General features: G+C 38.9%; 1 protein-coding gene across 1 annotated transcript in view; it reads right to left on the reverse strand.

The window, feature by feature from the left end:
* The window catches only part of LOC133460708 (collagen alpha-1(XIV) chain-like), a 205,547-nt gene that overhangs the window by 183,219 nt on the left and 5,472 nt on the right, over window positions 1-16,856 (reverse strand). The window contains 1 exon segment of the mRNA XM_061741443.1: window positions 9,344-9,460. Coding sequence (XP_061597427.1) covers window positions 9,344-9,460 — 117 coding nt within the window.

Raw genomic sequence — 16,856 nt, forward strand, 5'->3', positions numbered from 1 at the left:
TGCGTTGGTGTAACGCGGAACCATAAATCAGCCTTTATTCTGGCGTGATCTTCGGCAAACGAGTGATTATGTACATTCACTGAGTGAATATTATGAAAGTAAAATATATATTTCTCGCTAAAAATGTAATCAAAACACATTTTTATGCAGAAACTAACTCAAAATATTGATTTTATTCACTAAAAAATACCATGTGATGTCCACCAATTTTTTTTTTTGATTCAGTCCGCAAATGACCACGAAAAGCAATCTGGGAAATTTTTCTGGCCCTAGTTCTACTAGAACTAGTGAGCATCGGAAAACCCTTGATCCGTAGGGACAGATTCATAGCCACTACACTCGTTTTCCCCACTCCCCCTAGGTGAAAAGAGGAATTGGGACACCACTACCCTCACGGGAACGCGCAAAATTTAGGGGTAGGACTGAAAAGTAGGGGAAGTGGTAGTATTGGGACAGGGCCTAAAAAGCTTGACTCTTCATCTTTGCCTTAAAAACAAATCTTGATTTTGCTTTTGCAGTCTAGGTCTTATCAGTTTAGTAGCATGTGGCTGTATATGAGAGAAAAGTAGAGCTACTACTGTATACACCTCAGACTTCATGGCATTACTTCTGTCAGCAGCCGTACAGTAATAAACACCCCTTCCTTCGGCAGCCTTACACACTTGTGCCGTAGCATCGTCTCAATGACACATGATGTGAGGCGCTTTGAGTCAGGAGCACTTCCTTTTCTGCTGATACGAGCTATCTTGGTTTCATCTCTCATGAAAAAATCTGACTGTAGGACGGGGAAGACTTTTTGGAAATGTTCTCTGGCGGAGTCGAACCTGGTTTTCCTGTTTTTGAACGGTTTGAAATTGTTATAAACACTTACTATCTTCATTCATGGAAGTGTCTCTTAAATATAGATGGAAAATCTGGGTTTTATATGCCTGTCTTACCCAGAATGTTGACGACTTCTGGGGATTTTCACTACAGAAAGAAGTCTGTGATCATCCACTTTAGTTGTCTTCTAAGTTTCCTACGTTCCTGAGGCTTTTTTGATGTTAGTGAGCTCACTGGTGATTTCTTTTATTTTAAATATACAATTAACTGTTGATTTGGCCACACCTGAGGTTTTTATTATCTCGCTTTTAGATGTATGTTATGTTTCCAGTCTAATGATGTCCTCCTTCACTTGCATCTGTCATGGTCTGGGTTTTCGTAGATTTTTGGGTTTCCTTTTTTGTGTTTTACTTGGTTCTTTGTTTCGGTCATGCGTTTGTTAGTGCCCTCTCCGGGTTGGGAATCAGATACTGCCTCAAGTGGAGGAGTTCAAGTATCTCAGGGTCTTGTTCACGAGTGAGGGACGAATGGAGCGAGAGATCAAGAGGAGAATCGATGCGCCGTCCAGAGTGATGTGGAATCTGCATTGGTCTGTTGTGGTGAAGAAGGAGCTTTGCCTTTCGGCTCAGCTCTCGATTTATCAGTCCGTCTACGTTCCCTCATCTATGGTCACGAGCTGTGGGTAGCGACTGAGAGAACAAGATCACGGATACATGAGGCGTAAATTAATTTCCTTCACAGGGTGTCCAGGCTCTCCCTTAGGGATAGGGTGAGAAGCCTGGGAGGGGCTCAGAGCGGAGCTGCTGCTCCTCCGCCGAGAAGGAGCCAGATGAGGTGGCCTGGTATCTGGTGGGGACAGGGGCAGGGCCGTACTCCCCCAGCCCGGGGCCCGATGGGGCAGCAGGCCCCGCCGCCGCCAGATCCTTTTTTTTTGTTTTGTGGCACCACTTGGTTCATATTTACGGAGCCCCTCTGGTGACATTTGAAAAAAATAAAATAATGCGTGGCCCCGCATTAATAACTCGTGGCCACGCATTAATAACTCGTGGCCACGCATTAATAACTCGTGGCCACGCATTAATAACTCGTGGCCACGAGATAATCAATGCGTGGCCACGAGTTATTAATGCGTGGCCACGCATTGATTATCTCTTATAATGTTATTACTACACTCGCCATGACAATACTCTTGCTCTTTCATATAAATAGACTATAATTACCGTTATTAATGATGAATAACCATCCCACCAAGGAAGTTGCATCCACGAAGTCCAGAGAGAAGGTTATAATGCCATCCACGAGTAAAATAATGCGTGGGCACGAGATACATAATGCGTGTCCACGCATTGATTATCTCATGGCCAGGAGATATTAACTCGTGGCCACGAGTTAATAATGCGTGGCCACGCATTATTTTTTTTTTTTCAAATGTCACCAGAGGAGCTCTGTACATATTAGGTATAAAGCATTGTATAATATGTTGTGCTGAGATTTTCACACTCACAGTTAACATTAAAACTAAAACTGCAAGTGAATCTCCAAATGTATTTTGGGTAAAATTGTTCGTCATCAACAGCCGTCTATCAACATCATCATCGATCACTTGTCAACAGAGCACAGTAATCCTACAGCCTAAACATGAGCGGGAGTTAGAAACACAAAAGTGGAGTGATAAAGCGCAAAAAAAAAAAAAAGGGAGCAAGAAAAACCCAGGCTAGACGCATTTTTTGTTCGCCCATATCCTCCTCCTGTGGGAGATGAACCTGACGTTGTTAGCAGCAATTCATCCCCGGGCCCGGCCCGGGTAGGGAGCCAGGTTTACAGGTAGGCTACAGTTATAACAATCAAAGACACACTATGTCAGCTAGGGATGCAAATTATCGATTATTTCATTAATTGATAGTTGATAACCTTATCGATCGATCATCGATTAGTTGATAAGCGGCGTTTTTCCCCCATCTGAGATACAAACATAATTTTTTTTGCTTATATAAAATACAAAGGACATTTTAATGTATTCCTTAATCAAATATTTATTTGATACAAAAGTAACAAAAAGACATTTTTGTACCACAAGGAATATAATATAAAGTGCACTTCAAGGCTATTAGTAGTAGCAGCAGCCATAATAGTGTCATTTGTGTCAAGCTAATTTTAAGTTCTAGTTACGTTTTAAGTTAGAGTTTTGGCAGTGTTCAAAATAAAATTATGAGACCTGCTGTATTGGAGCACATTTTCTTTTAGTTAAAACTGTAGCGGGGACAGATGTTTAGAGAAACCTATGTATGTACCGGGTGAAGGCTGATTTATGGTTCCGCGTTACAACAACGCAGAGCCTACGCCGTAGGCTACGGCGGCGGCTCTGCGTCGATTTAAGGCGGAACCATAATTCAGGCTTTAGGGGAGCATATCGAAGAACAACCAGAAGAATATAGAGTGGATTAAAAATAAAAGTTAAGCACTGAGCTACATGTGTCTCCCGTCTGGGCCATTGCAGACTCATTGCCTGAGCATGATGTTACTAAAACCAAACATATCCGCCGTCTCTTTCTTACTTTATGTGCGCGGCGCAGCGAGTTGTGTCGCATTAAATGTGGTCCGGGCGTAATACCAGCTGGTGAAATTAAACGAAAAAAATAAATAAATAAATAGATAGATTTATTGTAATCGTTAATTTTAATCGGGTAATTTCATAACGGCAATTAATCGAAAATCGATTAATTTTTAACATCCCTAATGTCAGCAAGAAAACGTGAGTTTGTGGTAAATTGTAGATATAGTAGCCGGGCCGCCTAGCTTATTTCCTTCTCTGTCTCTTGGCTGTAGAGATGATTATAGGAACTGAGCAGCTGCAAAGGGCCCGGTCATATGCCCCGCCCCCCGGCCCGGCTCTTATACTGTATGTTCCTCTACTGGGTGGTGGGGATGCTTCCTGAACGCCGCCCCTGAACGCTGAAGTGGTCTATGCATGTCCCACTCGGAGGAGACCTCGGGGAAGACCGAAGGACTTTGTCTTTCCACTGGCCTGGGAACACCTTGGGACCCCCCAGGCTAGTTGGATGAAGTAGCCGGAGAGGGAAGTCTGGATGGATGGATGGACGGATGGATGGATGGATGGATGGATGGATGGATGGATGGATGGATGGATGGATGGATGGATGGATGGATGGATGGATGGATGGATGGATGGATGGATGGATGGATGGATGGATGATGGATGGATGGATGGATGGATGGATGGATGGATGGATGGATGGATGGATGGATGGATGTGACCTGTTTCCTGTTTTATTTTGAAGAGTCTGTGTCCTTGTGGTTATTTATTTCTTGATTTCTCATGAACCTGTATTGTACTGTATTGTTAGCCCCTTGTTTTTGTCTTTTTCTTGCTCCTTGTTTGGTCCATTTTGTCTTTCAGTCATGTGTTTTTTGGAATTTTGTTTGTTTTCTGTTCATTTTTTTGGATTCTTGCCTGTGCAGCGCTTTTTGTTGAAATAAAGGACTCAACATTTCTGATGTATCTCGTTTATTTGGGCCCTGATAACTGACGTCATAACAGCATCAACATCAGTTTGGACTTCATATTAACGTTGACTCACCTGATATTAAAGCAGAGACATTTTTATCAGCTTCCTTAGTCTTTATATAACATTACTATAATTCATTAGTGCTAAACGGATCATTTTGTGAGTCCACTTGTCTCTGCATTTGTCAAATTTTGATTGTTTTATTGGAAATCCATAGTGGTGGATCTAAAAAGCATATTTATATCAATCATGAGAACTCATTTATAAAATGCTTCTGGACCTAACGAAGGTCTCCAATGATTTTCTGAATCACAAAACTAAAGAAACTATTTAATACTACCTTTTAACAACCATCAAATCAACATTAATATTCTGAATTTTTTAAACAGTTACAATTGACAGTCTTAGTTTTACTTAATAACTTGGTTCCCAAGCCTCAGGGAAACCTTTTCCTCTAGGATTAACTGGGCTCATCAGAAATAACCTGAAATAAAGCATATTTAATCAGTCAAGCAGGAAGAACATCCATTTGGTTTTTAATATGCTTTAAAAAATAAAGTTAAACTCATTTCTGTTCATCCTTTGATATTAGGAGCCTGTTTTCAAACTATGCTTATGTTTTAAAGGGTGCATTAGGTGTTAAATGGCTATTTATTAATAAAGTAGGCAGCAAATTCTGAAAGAGAAAACAAAGTGGCCGTCTCTGTTGTCTCAGGAAGCTCCATCAGTACTGAATGATACAAATGCTGTGAATAGTAACGCTGCCATTGGTATGAATAACCTTGCTTCATAGTCCGCTCACATTTTCATGTTGAGATTCCACAGAATTGGTTTTGGTCGGGTACACTCCCCTTAAGACCCGAGTTAAAACCAGGCCGGCATTCAAGCGTCTACTGGCTGAGGAAAAACCTCCAAGCTGTTTTGTATTAGAGTCAGGTGAGTAGAAGAAGTGAGCAGAAGCTCAGACGCCACACATCGCTGGAGGCTTAACTCATCGCCGGTCCTCACTGAGGGAGTGAGACAGTTTGGCTTTGGTAGCGACTAGCAATGAAGAAATACGGACAGCGGTATCAATCAGGGAAACAAGAAGCAAAGAGCAGCTCTTTGGGGTTCATTGGCTTTTTAACAGTCATTCTCTTCTGTTTCAGAGCACCATTTGGGCCGCGGTACAAAGTGGTGTCACGCTTGAATGCACTTACACAAGTAGAAGTGCAACTTCTAACTTTTTCTAAAGGCTAATGGCGATGACGTCACGATAATGGACAATGGAGAAAAACAATGGAAACTCAGCCTACTAGTTTACTCAAAGCATTTCTGTGGGACTATACCAGAATAATCCTTCGCTCCTTCAGTCCTTCACCACTGATAATATTTACGATGTGCTGAAGATGATTTTATGCTGCTGTTCGAGTCTTCCATCGTTACTAAAAGCTCTTGATGAAAAATCACAGCAATTCTGGATGGAAATAAAGGTTGTCACATTACGTAAGCTTGTCAAATTGATGCTACTTTGAATGGATGCTATAATCAAAGTTAAAGATGGTCCTACAAAATATCAGTGTGGGGTTTTTTTTGGCAGACAGTTTAAATCCTGTTTTTAACCTGCTGTCATTGATTAAAACAGGTTTGAGCTTGAGTGGTACCAGTACTCGAGTTGTAAATAAAAATCAGGGGGGATGGTGGATTTTATCATATGGGGACAGATAATTTGTGCTGATTACAAATAATATAATATATTACAAATAATAGCAGTGACCAAAACACCTGCAGAAATACTGCAGGAATGACATAGCAGCAGTTAAATGCAGCCTTCTGTAAGCTTTAAATATCCACTGGGCTTACATCAAATACATCAAAACACAACAATAAAAAACACTTTTCTGAACTTATCAATATGACTCTGTCCTTCACAGGATAAGTAAAATTGATCACTGCAAAAACTCATTACACTTAAAACAAGACTCATCACTGGAAACAATTTTCACCTGTTTCAAGTAGATTTTCACTTGAAATAAGTAGGAAAATCTGCCAGTGGAACAAGATTTTTTTGCTTGTAATAAGAAGATAAATCTTGTCCCACTGGCAGATTTTCCTACTTATTTCAAGTGAAAATGTACCTGAAACAGGTGAAAATTAAAGGTTAAAATTCCTCTGTGTGATCATAGAAGAAAAAATTAGCTGGAAGCCTCACATCAAACATGTTCAAAACAAACTGTCAAAAAGTATTTCATTATTAGCAAAGGCAAAACATTTCTTGAACTATAAATCACTACTCATCCTCTGTAACTCATTGATCTTACCCTATTTAAATTACTGTTCGGAGGTTCGGGGGAACACATACAGAAGCTCACTTCACTCCTTGTGCATATTACAGAAAAGAGCTGTGAGAATAATATACAATGCAGGTTACCGGGAACAACACAAATAAATTATTTTTACAATCTAAATTACTAAAATTTCTAGATCTAGTCAATTACAATACAGCAACATTAATGTTTAGAGCCAAGAATAATTTATTATTACCAGGACATATACAGGGGATATTCTTTGAAAGGGAGGGAGGTTATAACCTCAGGGGCCAACTTAATTTTAAAGTTATCAATAGACGCACAACACTGAAAGAGCTTCTGTATGTCTACCCATGGTGTAAAACTTTGGAACAGCCTGGGCATAGATCTAAAACAAAGTCAAAACATATCACAATTTAAAAAAAGATATAAAGAAACTTTTTTCTCAAAATATAGTGGCGAATAAAAATGTAGATATATAGATTTATTTAATATGTGTATATATATATAGATAAATATTATGGAAACATGTTATATATATGTATGTATATGGATATATAGAGATATACTGTATTATACATACATACAGTATTTATGTATGGGTATATCTCTGTTAATATAAATGGATATATAGTTATATGTAGATATGTGGATAAATGGATGTACTGTATATTCATGTTGATATATAGACTTACATTATGTTTTTTGTGTTCTATAAGTAAGCTCATTGATTCTCTTGCTATTTGGAAAAATGTATATAAGATTTAGGGGTAGGACCTGATAAGTATATACTTCAATCCTACTCCCTTTCGATATGCTGGTATATATATATATATATATATATATATATATATATATATATATATATATATATATATATATATATATATGTATATGTATGTATGTATATGTATGTATGTGTATATGTACGTATGTGTGTATGTGTATGTATGTGTGTATATGTATATATATATATATATATATATATATATTTGTACTTTATTTTTTTAACTTTGTATTGTTCTTTTTTAATATGCATATTCGAAATAAAGCTCAATAATAATAATAATAATAATAATTGTCAAATAAGTTATTTTTCTGGTGTTATTTTTCTGGTGATGACTCTAAATGTTGAAATAGCAGTAAAACCACATTCATTGATGAACTGACATAAGGGATGGGAAGGGGGGATGGCAGTTTTACAGGGGGGATGATTTGGACCGTTTTTATTTCAGGGGGGGGATGCCATCCCCCCTCATCCCCCCTCAACTCCAGTACTGGGTGGCACCACTCCTCACTCATTTATTCTCATCTTCACTTGATGTGATGTAATGCCTAAATTGGATCTGCTCACTCTTTTTTTTTTTTTGTCTTTTTGTCTTTTGTCTTTTTTGATCGGCTCACTCTTGACAGAAACCTTTAATCCAATGTTCAGTGAGTTGTAGTTAGGTAAATTAGAGGGAAATAAACTAGTTAAAGCCTCCATCAATAGGTGCTTGCTGGAGTCAAACAAAGGTGCACATAGACCTGATATCAGTTATATTCTATCCTTTCTGTGGTTCGGTGTCTCTTTCTACAGAGTTATGACCCAGCATGCAAGTCGTTGCCACAAAAAGAGTTAATTTGTACCCCCTTAGGGAAAGAAGTTTAACTGTTACACTCTTCTGTGCATACGTAACTTCCCAAGTGTGAATAACTTCTCAACTGGCAAAAGACAAATCCAACCAGGAGATTAGCTGTTTATTATTAACCTGCATATTTATTTGCTATTTTAAATAAATACCTGCATTGTTTTTATAAAACACTCAACTACAATCCTTGAGAGAGATTAATCAGCAGCAACTTTTGGATGAAAATCTTTTCCATAAGGCCTTGGACAACAGACTTGTCACACATTATTGATTGCTCGGCTATTGGGAGGGAACGAGTGTAAATGTGTGAACACCAGGCAGGACTGTACAGGAGCAAGGAGCAAATTCCTTTGCCAAATTTCCCAGAACTAATCAAGTTCAAACTAGAAGGTTTCTGTCCCTTCTGAAAAATAATTTCTGTTGCTGCTGGGGTTAATGTTGCTGGTTTCTGGGTCTTTGGTGGTCTTAACGCTACAAATACGATTACTGATGGAGCATAAATGTGAAAAATCTCTACTTTTGCCAAATTTGTTGTAGAGTATTACATCAAAATTACTGGTAAGTCAATAACACTCAAGAGATGGTCTTTTCATCACTATTAGCTTATATTTTTGGAGATATTTTCCTACGAACACACAGTGGTTATGACAATAGTGAGTTCATTTTCAGTGTCATATTAGCAGTCAAACATCATTTCTAAGTGTTTTTCTCTTTTATTTCTTCTTCTCATGTAAATCATTTTGCAAGAAATGACTCAGATGTGTGATTTATACATTATATTATAATGATTGTTATATAAGGTCCTATTACATGCTCGAAAAAGTACTTTGCTAATAAACCAGGATGAGGTCCTTGAGCTGGAGATAATCAGGCAAATTACTACTCGTCAATTTTGTGGCATTATGAGAACCCTCACAGTGAAAGCAAGCTGTTTGGACGAGAGCGCAACCAGTTTTCCTCTGATTAGAGGTGAAGGTATAGGTGTTGGGAAGGGGTGCAAGCAGAGATGCTATTAAACTCCCATTGACGTGTCACATGTGAAGGAGCATGGTTCTTGATCAGCACGCGAACTCACCCGGGTCGGTGGTGTAAATGACCTTGTAGCTTTCAAACGCTCCCTTTGGTTCTTTCCACGACACATCCAGCGTGGTGGGACTCAGGACTCTTGCACGAAACCTCCGCGGTGATGAAACTGGACAGAGAGAGGGCAAAATTACCTGCATTACACATTTATCTGCACATATATGCATCAATGAAAATGTTTACATATATATATATATATATATATATATATATATATATATATATATATATATATAGGACTATATAGGACTGATAAAGTTCTTGTTTTCTGTAATGCAATTAAAAAATGTCATACATTCTGGATTCATTACAAATCAACTGAAATATTGCAAGCATCTTATCATTTTAATATTGCTGATTATGGCTTACAGTTTAAGATTTAGATTCCCAGAATATTCAAATTTTTTTAAGCTATAAGCCATGATCAGCAATATTAAAATCATAAAAGGCTTGCAAAATTTCAGTTGATTTGTAATGAATCCAGAATGTATGACAGTTTTGCATTACAGAAAATAAAGAACTTTATCACAATATTCAAATTTTCTGAGACAGTCCTGTATATGCATATATATATATATATATATATATATATATATATATATATATATATATATATATATATATATATATATATATATATATACATATCGTAGTCATGCATGATCCATGTCTCCAATATTTCTTTGGTTAATAGTGGAAAAACTGCAGTTGTCATTAACGTATGTTAGTGGATTACGCCCATAACGATGAAGGGAGTTCAACTTCGTGCTTTACTTCTCACTTTGGAATTTTGACAAAAGGATACCAAGTTTCCCAAAAGATATATATGTGAATGATTTTTAACTGCACGCATCTATTTATCCATGTCTCCTCTCGCTGTATTTTATTTCCCCCAACACAGAATCTGCTCTCCTCCCGTCTTCAGTGCAACACTGTTCCACTGAGCATAATACACCAGTGAGAGCGTCACGATGAGATTGAACTCCCTCCAGAGTCGCGGTGGCGCGGAGAGGGGCTGTGTTTCCAAACCGTAAGAAAAGGGAGAATGAGAAAGAAGGGACAGACTGTATCTCATCCAGGGGAGGATACACAACAGCGCAATCAGTTTGCACAGATGTCACATTAAAAAGCCCAAAAGTCCCATTCTGCTCCTGTTCCTCATCTTCCTCTCCACTGATGAGTGTGCATTGTGCTCGTCTCTGTGGGGTACGACGGGCCTTCGTCTGTGTTCCACTTACCGTTGGCATCAAAGCAATGCTCCTGCCTCTCATCCTGATTAGCGGTTGGCCCTGTCAGCCGCCTGGAGGCCTATACCCCCCACTTTTCACACTCTACCCTTCCCTAGATTCATTTGTTTTTCTCAAGCGCACACTCTCTCCCCGTCTCCTTCCCCTCATCCGTCCCTGTGTCATTCTCTGCATGTATACATATTATCCCTCCCAGTCCTGATCTCATTTTCTTTCCTCACCATTTTTCTTTTGTTTTTTTCTGTTTGTTTGCCCCGACATTCACGGGGGGTGAGAGGAGAACAACGAAGAGGAGCGAATGTGAGGACTTTTTAACTTTAAGGAAAAAGAATAGCAAAGGGAAAGGCAGCGGAACCAGGGAAGAGTATTAGGGCAGGAGAAAAAATATTTCAGAGGGGGAGATTTTTTTTATTGTGCACTTCGAGAAAAAAGTCGAAATATCGAGAAAAAAGTCGAAATATCGAGAAGAAAGTCGAAATGTCGAGATTAATGTTGAAATACAATTTCGAGAAAAAAGGCGAAATTTCGCGTTTTTTCTCAACATTTCAACTTTGTTCACGAAATTTCAACTTTTTTCTCGAAATTGCACTTCAACATTATTCTCGACATTTCGACTTTTTTCTCAACATTTCGACTTTTTGCGAATAGTGAAAGTGCATAATGAAAAAAAATCTTCCTCCTCTAAAACATTACTTTTATTCTTCTCCTGCCTGGCCCTAATACTCTTCCGTAACATTTGTATCACAGAGGGTTTCAATCCAATGAGCTGCAGAGTCTCCACAACGGTTGACAAAGACAAAGGCCTCCCCCTGTGTAAAACGACTGCAGAAAAGTCACCAACGCTGTGTCAGTGGAGCCGTTTGCATGAAGATCGTACACAGTGCCGTTGAGTTTTCACAGGAATAAGGCGATTGTAAAGTACCACAATGACAGGAACCACATTTTCCAGGGTGTGCATTCACCCTATCATTTCCACACCAGCACAGCCAGATCCCACATAATAAATATGTATCGAGACGCAACACATTCCCCAGTTTACTCTAATTAACTCTGGAAAAAAAAAAAAGGAAAGCCGAAGGGTAGAAAATAAGATATGAAACCCACAAACTCTTCTGTGTTTGTGTCTTCATTACGAGGTAAACAGTCTGCTGCTTCCAACTTCTTTAAATACCTACACACTGATTGATGCCTCGTGTTGCTTTGATGCTCAGGAGCGAAATACACAAGAGGCTTAGAAGAATGGTTCACCCAAAACAACAAAATAAAAGTGAATAAAAAGGAGAACTTCTTTAGAAACGTTTTCCGAAGATGGAAGAAAAAACGGCGATCAACCGTTGCAATATTGAAACAACGTTCAACTGTTAAATGGCCGTTGTATTTCAAATTAAAAAGTAACAAAAGCCAGTTAAGGGAAGTTAAGTTTCTATTATTTATTCATTTATTTCATCTGTAAAAAAGTTGGAGAAATAACTGCTAGGGGAGAAATAACTCCTGCAAGCATTTTGGGAAATCCTAACATTAAAAAAAATCTGTTGCTTTGTTCTAAAATCATAAAAACGCGAAGTATGTAGATGACAAATGTAAAGTGGATTTCCTTTTTCCTTCCCCTTTCTTTTTCAAGTCTTCTCCAGGTTGCTTTATTCATATCAATGTTACAAGAAACCGATTTTTCGGTTCTTTCCTGTATCTTTCTGGAAAACACGTGATTTGGTCAAGCTGCCGGGCCAATTGCAGCAAACCTCTGCAAAGTTTTGAGTGAACCTTATCTTTGTGATTTCTTTTCTTCCTTTTTTTTTTAAAAAAAAAAGGTTATTAAGAAAAGAAAAGTATTTGTGTAGGTATGCAAAGAAACTTGAGCTCAGCACAGGAAGTATAATCCTTCTACTGGAGAAGATGTGAAGCCGGCGCATTCGACAGCAGGCAAATATACAGAGAAATACATAAGGAATACTCTACCAATTTTCTCACCAACCTGGGGATGAGAACGAGGGCTGCTTTGGATTTCGGCTCAGGATTTAGCTCACTGTCTTGGAAACAAAAGGACAGTCTCTCGCCGGAAGAGCGCGGCTCAAATCCCAAACGATTCGAGATGCGGAATTCGCACCTTTCTGTTTGTAGTAGATAACCGACTCGCGATGTGCTCCTGTTGGAGTGCAGTCGTATCTACACGTGTGTGCATGAATTATGTATGTTTGTTCGCAGCTGGAAGCAAATATAATCTGATCTTCACACAGAAAAAAAAAAAAGAAAAAATATCTTTGTTTTTTCTCTTCTTGCTTCTTGAGAAACTTGCTGGTTCCTTTGCAGCATCTCTCTCTCACACAAACGCACACTCTCACACGAACACAGACACAGAAAGCCTTGGATTTCCTCTGCGAGGTGCATGCACACACAGAGACACGTATCGCACTGTGTGCAAATAGCCTGCTGAAGACAAAAAAGACCTTGCCGGCCGAGATAGGAACTAAATCCTCATCTATTTTTCATTGAGGATCTTGTGCAAACAGCAGGGTCGAGTGTCCGTCACACCGCGACGTGAATCGTGCATCAGCTCAGAAGGGCACAGATTTGTGTACATTTTAAATTACAGTCACTTGGAAAAGAAAGTACGAGCTCTATCACTTCCAAGCCTTCACGTATCAGCACGTCACAAACTATTCTGCTCCTTACCAGCTCTTACAATTAGGTAAATACAACTTCTGATTAATAAAAAGTAGGGATATATTACATTGTATGGTCATTTATTTGACAAGTTTTTAAATACTAGGCACGTCCGTTGATTCAACAGCTTTAGCAGAAAATGAAACCAGGGAAAGGGGTTAAAATCAATATCTTGATTCAGGCAACTTTAGAAGCAATAAAGTGTAGTAATTACTTTCTGTATGACTTTATCAATCTTTCACATTGTAGTAGAAGTATTTTGGCAATATTTCTAAGTATTTCCCACTCTCCTTTTTGCAGCACTGCACCACTTCATTGAGGTTTAGGCTCTCTTTTGTATCCCGCTTTCTTAAGATCCTCAACCATTTCCCTCTGCTCCCTCTGTTCAAGCTCTGACTGGACCACTGCAATGGGTTTTTTCTTTTTTTATGTAGATTTAATGAGGTGATCAGGTTCAGCGTCTTGTTCCAAGATCAAATTTCAGCAAAGCTTTAATTATCAAGTTAGAACCACAGTTGTCTCCAGAAAACTAGATGCAATCTGTTCAAAGGACATTGTTCACGATAGCTGGTGGTTTGTTCAGATGCAACGTGTACTTTTTCTAAAGGTTTTCCTCAACTCTTCCTTTTAAGACACATTTGTGTAATCTTTTCATAATTGTATCGACATGAACATTCAACATGCAGGATCTTAAGAGTCTGAGATGTAGCTGCATGGACTGACTGTGGGGTGAACTTGATGTCCACTCCCTGGAAGACTGGCAACTGTCTTGAATGTTCCCCACTTGTGAGTCATTTTCATAGAACTTTCACTACATTTTTGGGCAACAAATTATGCTTCTTTAATACCAATACGGATGTTTTTCCTCCTTGGCATTGCAGTAACAAACACCTGAATGTTCAAAACAAGGAAAGAGCCAAAACATCTCCCTTTTATGGAGTTGCTTACGCCTGCTTATGTATGGAGCCAAATCAAGGCCAAAAGTTTTGCTAATTTGAAAATAAAATTGTAATTGAAAAACTAAGATTTGAACCTGAAAATTCAAGTTTTGATCATGAATTTATTTTTTTACAGTTTCAATTTTTTTTTTCAGTATCAGATCTTTTTTTTCAGTTTCACATCTTTTTTTTCAGTTTCACATCTTTTTTTTCAGTTTTTTTCAAGATCTGAAACTGAAAAAAAGATCTGATACTGAAAAAAAAAATTGAAACTGTAAAAAAATACGTTCATGATCAAAACTTGAATTTTCAGGTTCAAATCTTAGTTTTTCAATTACAAAACTTTTGGCCTTGATTTGGCTCCATACGTATGGCCATCTAATGAGGTGTACTTGATTAGCAGCACCCGGCTACCACATTATCCTAACGGATAAGCGGAAGAAGAAGGATGGATGGATGGAATCTATCATACATTACTGTTAATCTGGGATTGCATCTAACTCATTTTGAAACGTGGTAAGGACCAGACGGTATAAATTAAAGCTGAAAAAAGACAGTTACTGTAAGTGACACATCAGAAGGTGAGAAGGTCAGTGTGTGAGGAGGAGACAGCACAGAGCTCGGTGGAGACGACAAAAAAAAAAAGAAACATCTGCGGGTGAAAACCTTTGACATGGGTGTGTTTTACAAACGACTTCAAGGCCAACGTTGTTATTGCCAAGAGAAGATTCTCTTAGAGACACTAGGTGAACATTTCAACATCAGTAAATCAGGATCACAGAGAGACTGCAATTACCACATGGGACACTGTGTTTTTCTCTCCACACCTGACACTGTGGGGTCAGGAGGAAAAGTCTCTTTTACAGCTTCACGGACAAATGGATTGGGGGGGTGAGGGTGGTTGGGTGCTGTCATCGCTCTCTGAGCAAATTGGAGTTGATTTATTTCTTTGTGGAAAGATTGTAAAAGATGAAAAAAAGAAATAATATATATGGATCCTACAGTAAATTGTCAGGAGTGACTTCCTTTGTCTTATCAAATATTGAACATCTGTAGATGTTTGAGTTTTGACTGGACCAAAAAGGACAAAGATGAGGAGTAAATACAATTTGTAAAGATGTTATGGTATTATTACTGAAGATTGATAGATTAATGAAATACATTATCTAAAAGTACAAGATATAAGCATTAAACTTTGATCACATTTCCCTCGTCTGTTCCCCTCAAGCCCCCGTTACCTCTGCAGACGTCATCACTTCAAGACAAGGCAAACATGAGAAGCTAATGACATTCCTCTCTTATCCATCACGTTTGAAACACCGATTCAGTGACACGTGTTGAATTAGAGGGATTCAAGAAAGACTAAGTAATAACGACTCTAACTCACTTGTTGCATTAAGAAACTGAGTGAACAACGACAGCAGAATAAAGACGGCGCCTTCTTTGTTGCATTTCTTTGGATTCTTGGGGCCAAATGCTTCTACCCGGAGGTCAGACTGGTTTTTATCTATCAGTCTTTCAAACGTCCATGTTTCAGCGTCAGAGAAGACCTGCTGCAAAACCTCTAATGCCGTCTGACTCCACAGAAAACAAAGAGCCACAGACGCGACGAGCGTCTCGGTGGAAAGGTTCCAGGCTCCTCGTAAGTCTCCGGCTCCCCTTGGCTCGCCGCTGTAACCCCGGATAGCACACCATGCCTTTAATTGAGGAATGCTGAGGTTGGCTTCCAGTTTTCTGGTATTCTGGCCAAAACCTAGCAACTGTCTCCATTGTGATAGTTATTCCTTTGCACACGTATCTGTGCGAGCAAAGTTGAAGGTCAACACACTCTCAGTCGGAGCTGACGTGATCACCTGTTATTGGATGAGTCGACAGAATCAAACACTGGTAACTATCATCACTTCATTAACCCTTGTGCTGTCTTCTATCTATTCTTCTATCCCTCTTTCCTCCTGCCATGCTCTCTCCTTCCTTCCTTCTTCCTTTCCTCTTTTCCTCCTTTTTTACCCTCCTTTACTCCTTTTTCTTCCTACCTCCCTTCCATCATTCGTACCTTTATTGCCTTCTTTGCTTTTCCTTCCTTCTTTCCTTATTTTATCCATTCCTTCCTTCTTCCCTCCCTTTTCCTTTCCTTTTCTCCCTTCTTTCCTTTATTTCTCCCTTCCTTCCATATTTTCTCCCTTCTTTCCTCCCTTCCATCTTTTCTCCCTTCCTTACTCCCTTTCCTACTTCCTTCCTTCTTTTCTCCTTTCTTCCTTACTTCCTTCTTTCCTTCCTTCCATCTTTTCTCCCTTCCTTACTCCCTTTCCTACTTCCTTCCTTCTTTTCTCCTTTCTTCCTTACTTCCTTCTTTCCTTCCTTCCATCTTTTCTCCCTTCCTTACTCCCTTTCCTACTTTCTTCCTTCTTTTGTCCTTGCTTCCTTACTTCCTTCTTTCCTTCCTTCCATCTTTTCTCCCTTCCTTACTCCCTGTCCTACTTCCTTCCTTATGTTCTCCTTTCTTCCTTACTTCCTTCTTTCCTTCCTTCCATCTTTTCTCCCTTCCTTACTCCCTGTCCTACTTCCTTCCTTCTTTTCTCCTTTCTTCCTTACTTCCTTCTTTCCTTCCTTCCATCTTTTCTCCCTTCCTTACTCCCTTTCCTACTTTCTTCCTTCTTTT

Source organism: Cololabis saira, chromosome 15 (genome assembly GCF_033807715.1).
Source record: "Cololabis saira isolate AMF1-May2022 chromosome 15, fColSai1.1, whole genome shotgun sequence".
NCBI lineage: Eukaryota > Metazoa > Chordata > Actinopteri > Beloniformes > Belonidae > Cololabis > Cololabis saira.